The sequence below is a fragment of the Fukomys damarensis genome, unplaced genomic scaffold, assembly GCF_012274545.1.
Source record: "Fukomys damarensis isolate Sample0158 unplaced genomic scaffold, DMR_v1.0_HiC HiC_scaffold_5, whole genome shotgun sequence".
In the NCBI taxonomy this organism is placed as follows: Eukaryota; Metazoa; Chordata; class Mammalia; order Rodentia; family Bathyergidae; genus Fukomys; species Fukomys damarensis.
Window position 1 is genome coordinate 65469310 of NW_022900917.1, and position 9351 is coordinate 65478660.

Sequence of the window (9351 nt, forward strand, 5' to 3'; positions counted from 1 at the left end):
AAAAAAAAAAAAAAAAAACAGGTTTTTATAACAGAAAAGTGGTGTGTGGGTGTATTTTTACTCCCTGTAATCCTCAGGTAAACATATGTAAAACTTTTTAGACAAAGCATTATGTGGGTAAAAATCCCAGCTTGACACTTTTGCACACATGCATAGACCTTGCCATTCATCATATCAAGTGAGTAAACACAAAGATTACTTCCTATATCCTCTAGGCACAGCTACTTAGATATATAGCCAGCTACTATACTATTATGCTAAAGTACAAATTTTTAGTATAAAATTATGGGACAGGTTGTTGTAACCAAATGTTATGCCCTTCCCAAAGGGCATAACATTAATTATAGCGGCATGTTTTTCTATTCAAAATTGTAATCTTATTAATTACATAAATAATTTATATACCATATACTAATCCACTGCAGTTCCAATATAAGACAAAAAAGGCAGAAAGAATGTCAGGTCAAACTGTAAATCTTTAGAAACAGCACAAAAGCACTAATGAAAGGTACAGTGGTTACTTTAAAATTTTAAACACTGGATATGCAGAGTAGTTTTAACAATCTACCTAGTGGAACAACACTTCCAATTACTCATTGTGAAAATATAAGTAGGAATGAAAAATTAAATCTGATAGCACTGATATTTAATTTGGTAACGAAAATAAGGAAGCATGTCAGAAACAGGCCACTGAGCTCAGAATACCTGAGCACCTTACCTTCTTCTGAAGAACATTAACTTTCCGCTCCTTCACATCCAGCATGTCTTTCAGATCATGTATCTCTCCAGCTTGTGTCCCCTTCTCCTCAGCCATCTCCTGGATTTGTTTTGTCTTTTTATTCAGCATGGTTTCCTTCTCTTCTAAACGCAACCGCAGAGCATCTACCTAAAAAATGTAAGATTTCCACACAAGATTAACTGATAAGAAAGGAACATAGTTCCTTTAGAATAGATATGTTATTAAGACTTTATAAACAGGTTGAGTTATCCCTACTTCAAGAGAAATGGAACTGGGATTCAAGGGAATTAAATAATGCATACCATATCACAAAAGTAAAAAGTAAAATGAGAACTCAAAGGCTAGATATGACTCCAAATATTATGATTTATTATATACCAAATGATACCAATGTAAAAGGAAGAGATGTTACACAGAAGTGGAGAGCTTTCCTATGAACAATAAGTCCAAGGGGTCTCTACCTCAATTGGATTTTTAATGATGAATAGGGCATCACTAGAAATAAAACAGAAGGCAAAGAGAAAAGATTTTTTAAATATTCAAAGATGAAACAGTATAATATGCTTATAAACATTCATTTAGTACTGATCAGCTTAAAGGAAACAAAGAAAGGTAAGAGATTCCAAGGTCTTGATTTCTAGAAAGGTGCTTGACTTTTAACCTGTTTATAAACTAAAGTCAGTGAAGGTCTTTAAGCAAGAGACAGTCATTGTCATATTTATATTTCAGAAAGTTGTACTGGGCAGGTCATTGAAGATGTAAAGATAACAAAGATACTCCCTGTCTTTTGGGGAAGTTAAAGTCTATTGAAGAAGGCAGTAGTATGAGAGCATTTACGTAAATGAGAGAAAGTGATGTAACAGAGGCACAGAAAATGCTTTCTTATTTCTTCCTTTTTTTTCCTTGTGACAGTAAAAAATACTAGTTTAATGAGGTTAGAAACTTAGATTGACTCTTTACATCTTTCAGCAAGATCTGGGACTCAACTGTGGAAATAAAAGAGGCTGCTGCAAGATGTTCACTCTGACCATTTCCTCCAGAGTATACAAAGTTTTTTCTTCTGCCCAGTTAACCAACCCAGAACATTCGAACACCAGCGTTTTGTGGAAGAGAAACTTACTCTTGGTATTAGAGAATGTTCTGGCTCTTTGCTTCCATCCTAAGTCAGCCTCAAGATACCTGAAATAACACTTCCACAGTGGTGGGAATCCAATACAAATATGTACGTTTCTCCTAAGAATGGGATACTTGTCCTGGTCTCAACGTTCTCTAAGTACAGAATGACTGAGCTTGTGGATCTGCAACAGTTGGCTGGAGAAACCTGAACAACCCAGGAAGGATGAGCAAAAGACTGAAGAAAAAAATGATGATGAAATGATGATGAGATGATGAAAAGATGGAAATAAAGTGTTTGCAGATGGGGAGAAGAGGAGGGGATGAAGGGAGGGCAGGGACAAGGGGAAAAAATGAGAACCAAGACCTGTCATGTAAAGGTACAAGATCCCAATGATGAATGCAACTGTACTGTATCCCTACAATGTACCAATAAACTCAATTAAAGCTGTAAAAAATTAAAAAATAAAATAGAAAGGAAAAAAAGACTGCTGGTGAAGAAGACAATAGGGGAACACTTTGAATGGCTATATCAAAAATAATGAAGATCTGAATAAGTACTTCTCAAGCACCTATACAAAGAATTGCAACAGCACAGAATAGGAGGAAAGATATGTGAGAGAGGTGTAAAGACAAGGTCTAAGTCATGGAAAGTGGCATGTCTAGCTGTGTGGAATTCACTGATGGATACAAGGGATAAAAATGGGAAAACTCTAAGATTCCTAGATTTCTGATGAAGAAGACTGAATGAGTTTCCACTTTTAGTAGAAAGCAAGAAACTTATTTTTGGTATGCTGAATTTCTGACATGAAAAGTGTCATAGATGTTTCCTTGATAATACCTGAAATATCTGATAATTACCTGAATATACCATCTCATGGGCTAGAAAACCTAAAATACTTGTTTTAATTTCTTAGGGCTGTCATAATAAAGTACCACAAATTAAGTGGCTTAAAACAACAGATATATTTTTCTCTCACAATTCTGGAGGCTTTAAGTCTGAAATCAAAGTGTCAGCAGGGCCATATACTATATGAGCGCTCTAAGGAAAAAAATCTTTCTTTGCTGCTTAATTTCTAATGGTTCCTGACAACATGTGGCTTGTAGGTCCATCTGTAAAGACTGTCCAAATATGGTCACATTCTGAGGTTTCGGTAGACATGATTTTATGGAGGACACTATTAAACCTAGCACATCTACGGCTACAAAATATCCCAAATGTTAACATATAACCAACTTTTTATATTAATAGATGAGCATGAATATGCACAGATATACAAATGTGCACACACAGAAATATATAAAATCACTAGAGCTGAAAATAAAATGATCAGAAGCCCAGAATATCAAGCTTACAACAGGACTTGTGCCTGTCTTGCTTATTCTTTAACTTATTTCTTTTGACCTAGAAAACAGGGGTTTGATGACACCTAAAAGAAAGGAACTAATCTCAAGGCAACAAAAAGTTAGGCTGGAACAAAAAGGAAAAATGTGAAGCCTGCACTGAGCAATTGCCCTGCTCCTGGACGATCTTCCACCACCTCAGTGTTCTGAATATCACCTTATAGTACCCAATCTCAATCTCTTTTAGTCTCAGGGCTCTTTAACACTCTCAAAATTACCCAAGATCCCAAAGAGCATTTTTTATATGAATTATATCTTTTTATAATATGCTATTTTTAAAATTATAACTCGTTTCTTAAAAAGATATTAATTTAAAATAGTTAAGTCCAGAGCTGGGCATGGTGGCACACCCTGTAATCACCACTTGGGAGGGTGAGGCAAGAGGATTACCACAACTTTAGGCCAGCCTGGGGTATGTAGTGATTTCAAAGCCAGCCTGAGTTACACAATGATACCCGGCCTCAAAAAACAAAAAGCAAAACAAATCAACAATAATAACAAAGAAATCCATTATATAAGTATAAATACTATTTTACATGAAAAACTGTATTTTCCAAAAAATATAGTAAGAAGAATATAATTGCTTTAAACTTTTGAAACTCTTTGCTAACTGGCTTACAAGTATGTATGTTTAGAGGTAGGGATGATTACAAAGAGGTACAAGAAAACTTCAGGTTTCAGTAACAGTTGTTTACTACCTTGACTATGGTGTTAGTTTTATAATACAAACATCAAAATTTATAAAACTGTCCATTTTAAACATGTGCAATTTATCTTATCAATAAAATTTGGGGTGCTGTTTTGTTTTTGTAGTACTGGGCAGTGAACCCAGGGAGTTTTAAGATATAATCCCAGCTCCTTTTGCCTTTTTTTTTTGAGATAGGGCCTGAGTTGCTTGGGTGGTCTTAAACTTGCAATCCTCCTGAGTAGCTCAGATTACAGGCAAACAAAGCTTTTTAGTACAAAAGGAAAGCAAAATTAGCACAGTGCTGGTATAGGAATAAAACCAATAGATCACTGCCAAAAAAAAAAATATATATATATATGAATAGCACTAAGTTCTCTAATGGTCCTTTCTGAAGTTACAAACTCCCATATACAGTGTAGGTGCACTATAGTTTGAATGTGTCACTTCCAAAATTCAAGTGTTGTCGATGTGATGGTATTAAGCTGTAAGTCCTTAAAAAGTAATTAAGCTATGAAAGAACCATCATATAAATTTAAATTTACTTGCCCTTCTACCTTTCACAGGTTGGGGCAGAGCATTCCTCCCCATATAGAGGATGCTGCAATATGAGACCATCTTGAAAGCAGGCAGAAGTTCTCACCAGGCAAACAAATCTGCCCGCAACTTGGATTTCCCAGTCTCCAGAAATGTGTCAAAATAAATGTCTGCTCTTTATATTCAGTCCACAGTATTCATTTTAGTAGCACAATACACTAACTCAGGAACCAAACACAGGTATAGATATAGGTATAGGAATATTATAGAAAGAGACAGATGTAGATAGATGTACTGATACATAAATTAAAAAGAGGACACATGTAATCAGTGAGAAAAGAACACAGTATTCAATCATCACTTTTAGGTAAATGCTTATCCGCATCGAGAGACAGGGAGAAGATCCTAATAGCACACATAAAAATGAGTTCTAGGAGAAATGCAAATCTTTACAATTTTATAAAGAAATAGGAAAATACTTCTAAGTCACTGAGACATGGAAGAACTCTTTAACATACATACAAGATATAAAGAAAAAACTAGTACACTCAACTGTTAAAATTTAAAACATCTGCACATCATAGTATTATTTCTAGTATTGTGCTAGTATTTCACCTATATTTTACATTCCTAATATATATCTTAATAAACCAAAATAACTAGAGGCATATTGATATTTATTTCAAAGATATATTTAGTGCAATACACCACATTTAAATGTGGACCAATCTTGAGCTCTGATTTTCAAAATTTATGACTACTTACAATCACTCCCAAAAAATTACTTAGTTATAAATCTAACAAGACATGTATAGGATCTGTATGCTGAAAACTAAAATGTGAGAATAAAAGAAATCAAATGACTTCTTCCCTCGACTACTATATGAAATGTAAACTAAGGGTTAAAAATACGTTAAGGTGGTCAACTATGTAGCATTTTCCTTAGGGATAAGGAATAAGAAAGTGTATACACCTGTGGTCTAAATAAGTTTTATAGTGACAAAGAGAACTATAAAAAGTCAGTCAAGGGCCGGGGATTTGGCTCAGTGGTTCCACTGCCTGCCTTGCAAGCGCAAGGACCCGAGTTCGATCCCTGGTACAAAAAAAAAAAAAAGTCAGTCAAGCCTAGAGAATCTAAAAGATGTTATATTAAAAATTTCTAGTTTTGCTGTCTGGATTCAGGGATCTGAAGGCAAGGATTAAAATCCAGTGCAAAACAGAAACGATTTGCATGAACAGCACTGAGTTATTGAAAGATCCTTTCTGAGGTGTAAAGATAGAAAAAGTCTTTGCCTGTGATTTCCTTTATCTACATGTTAAAAATTAGGAACACTGCACTACACAAAGAAATGTCTGAACAGACTAAATATCGCATGTTGGAGAAAATGATGCCACCACAGAGCCAAAAACCTTTTTAGTACAATATGAGATTCAACAAACAGCTGCTCAAGATGCCAAAAGAAATCAGTGACCCTTACCATCTGACAGTGGGACAAAGCTCAAGCAAGCCTGCATCACTAGTAATCCTATTTGACAGTATCAGATTTGGTTCCTATTAACTGAATCAATTACAGGGCATCAGTCATAGTGGAAAAAAAGGTACTTATTGAATCCACTGACTCTTCTGCATAGTTAAAGAGGTCTTAGAAAAGTCACGTCAGCAATGTTAAAAATAAATTACATAGTCAATCATTTGTATCTAGTGTCTATGTTCTAACATATTTTGTATTATATACTCCTACTCAAAAATGGCCAACCAATAGTCATAAGCAAAATACAAAACAACTCATCTTCAAAACACACACACACACACTTTACCCAATGTCCCCTAAATACACTATTAACATTTTAACATAAAGGCAAAAGGCCAGACAATAAAATCAGATAAAAAGGTTAACTGCCTAATTAATCTCTAAGTTCTTCTAAGTATCAATTTCAGAAAAATTAAAAGCTTTCCATCTGTAGGTCAGGGATCCTAACAGTAGAAAAACATCCCTCATCACTTCTAAATGTTCCAAAGGTAGCCATATCTCCTATGACAGTATTTGTGAGACCTTACAATGCTGTTTATCAAACATACTCAGATCAAATTGTACTTTTACATTAGATCTCTGACTTAACTAAGTGGCCTGGAATGTGCCAGTGCTAACCAGTCATAAATACCTGCATAACATTTATGTCAAGTATGACACCCACAGGAACTGGTGGCTGAAACAGGTAAAGAATGAGAACTCTCATTATAAACATATAAAGCTTTGGTGTTAAAGTAGTTGGAAATGTAGACTTTGATATAAAAAAATTTCACATCATAAATATCAGACACACAAACTGCTTGAGGCTGTGCCCTAATTACTAAATTATCTTTTCATTACTACATATTCAATTCAAATCACCTGTGTACATTTTTTCTTGGTCTGCTTGTGTGTGTCTGTGTGTGTGTGTTTGTGTGTGTCTGTAATGCTAAATTTATATTTGCTGGTCTGGAGATAGGAGATAAAAACAACCACAGAAAACTACTTTGCTACTAATATATTAATTGCTTTAAATTCAATTCTACAATGACCTTCTGGTTTGGAGTGAACTATATTTGTATATGATTTTGGATGAGGGCCATATTTTGCAAACCACAAAAAACACACTGAGGAAAACCCTTCAAAGACTAGCAAGAGACACAAACATCCCCTAAAACCACTCCTGGCAGGAGGAATAAGACCTTATTTATTTATATCAATAGAGGTGGAAGAACAACATCCACCTAGTTTGCCAAGCATCAAGGTCTGTGGCAAGTAAGTTATGCCAACATCAATACAAGTAGAAGAATTTTCCTCTACAAATTTTCCCAACAATGAAAGTAAAGAGAAAAATAATCTATCCTGCCATTCTTGAATGTTGCTTCTGAAAAAAAACTATTAATTATCTTAACTGTGCTTTGTTTCACATTACTTAATAATTGAAATGCGCAGTACTGTGTAGTAGTAGTAATTGCATGGAAAAAGTTGTTTCCTTAATTTTTATTTTTGCTTTAAACAAGATCCTCTCTAAATGTACATTTCAGTGTTCACACCTTTGTTAAAGCTCAGCAGTGTCTTTTACATTGTTGTATTCATTATTCTTATATTTTGCAACATTTCATTAAAACTTTTAGCAAGTAACATCACCTAATTTAAACTCCTAATTTTAGAAACTGTGGTTGTAGCTCTGTGGTAGGATGCCTGCTTAGCATTAAGCAAAGTCCTAGGTCTCATCCCCAACACCACAAAAACACAAAACTAAACAAACAAAAAACTCCTACTTTTAAAATCCAGACTATTAAGGCCCAATCTAAGTGATTTGCCTAGGATCACTAAGTTTAATTTCTTATCCTCATATTTTTCATTGTTATCAACTAGAAAGAATGCTGAATGAACTGTTCTGTACCATGAGACTTTATGATATCATAAAAACTGTATGCAAGTAAACCTTATTAAAAGGCTATTTCAATAAACTGCATTGAACTCTGTTTGAAGGCTCATATCTGTGGGGAAAAAAAAGATGAAGAGCTCAGAGAAACTTCAAACCAGTCAGTGTGTATTACTTTGTTTTTTGCTGCTAACAACACAATACTACAGATTGGGTAGTTACCCAAAAAAAAGTTTATTGGAGCTCCTGGGTGTAGTACAAGATGGCAGGGCTGCATATAACTATGCCTTCTTGCTGGTAGAGTCCCAAGGTGGCAAAATATCACATGATGACAGGGAACACTTGTGTGTATATGTTGTCTTGTTTCTCCTTCTCTTATACAGCCACCAGGATTCAACCAGGTAGTTCCACACTGTGACCTGTTCTGACTCTAATAACAGATCCCTCCTCTAAACACCATAGTCCAGTGATGGCAAACCTTTTTTTTTGTTTTGTTTTGCTTCATTTTTTTGGTACCAGGGATTGAACTTGGGTCCTTGCAGGTGAAAGAACCACTGAGCTAAATCGCTGGCCCAATGGCAAACCTTTTACAGATTTCAATGATACAAATAGCCTGCTGCCTCACACAGGCCATAGGTTAAGCACCACTGCCTGCGCCCATTAAGTTTCCTCCCTTGTAATACTTCAAAATTGGGATTAAACTCCACATGGTTCAAGAGGAACACACCACAGAAGCCAGGGTTCAAAGGTGTACTCTACAAACTGCACTAAGTTTATTTGTATTTCATTAGGCTACAGATTTTGCAAATTTATAATCCAAAAAAAAAATAATATTGATATATTCTCTACTCCATCTTCCCTTGGAAATTCTTGGAGAGGGGAGGGGAGTGAAGGGAAGGGAAGGGAGATGAGACGACAAGACAAACTATAGTTTTCAGCTATGGAGTCCAACAAAAATGTGACAAGTCTAACAGGCAATGTAGTCAGCTACCCAAGTTCTTCTAATTTTGACCCCTTTAAGCCAACACATATGTAACACTTCCTCACTCTGATATCAAAACTAAGTCTATAGCTTTCTTTGCATAAAATCCCTTAGTTAAAATCACAAAAAGAGAAAATTCCAGCATCAAAATGGACCCTTAAAAGCCACCCAATTCAGTCTCTTGTCCAAAGTCTGAATTTCCTATACAAGACAGCTCTAGTATTTGAAAACTGCTAATACTGATGAGGTCTATACTTCTTTCCTATAGGCTGCCAACAACATACTTTAAAAGCATAAGTAAGTAAAATATTACCATTTATCTTAAGTAGGTTTTTTTTTTTTTTTTTGGAGACAGTGTCTCACTCTTAGTCCAGGCTGGACTTGAATGCAATGTGCAGCCCAAGATGGCCTCAAATTCATGGTGATCTTCCTGACTCAGCCTCCCAAGTGCTGGGATGACAGGTGTGCACCATCATGCCTGGGTTCCAAAAT

At 35.3% G+C, this 9351-nt stretch overlaps 1 protein-coding gene across 10 annotated transcripts in view; it reads right to left on the minus strand.

Moving 5' to 3' along the window:
- The window catches only part of Erc1 (ELKS/RAB6-interacting/CAST family member 1), a 445074-nt gene that overhangs the window by 291860 nt on the left and 143863 nt on the right, over positions 1-9351 (minus strand). For all 10 annotated transcript variants that reach the window (XM_010630417.2, XM_019208387.2, XM_019208386.2 and 7 more), the window contains one exon: positions 719-886. In XM_010630417.2, coding sequence (XP_010628719.1) covers positions 719-886 — 168 coding nt within the window. The remainder of the gene's footprint in view (positions 1-718; positions 887-9351) is intronic.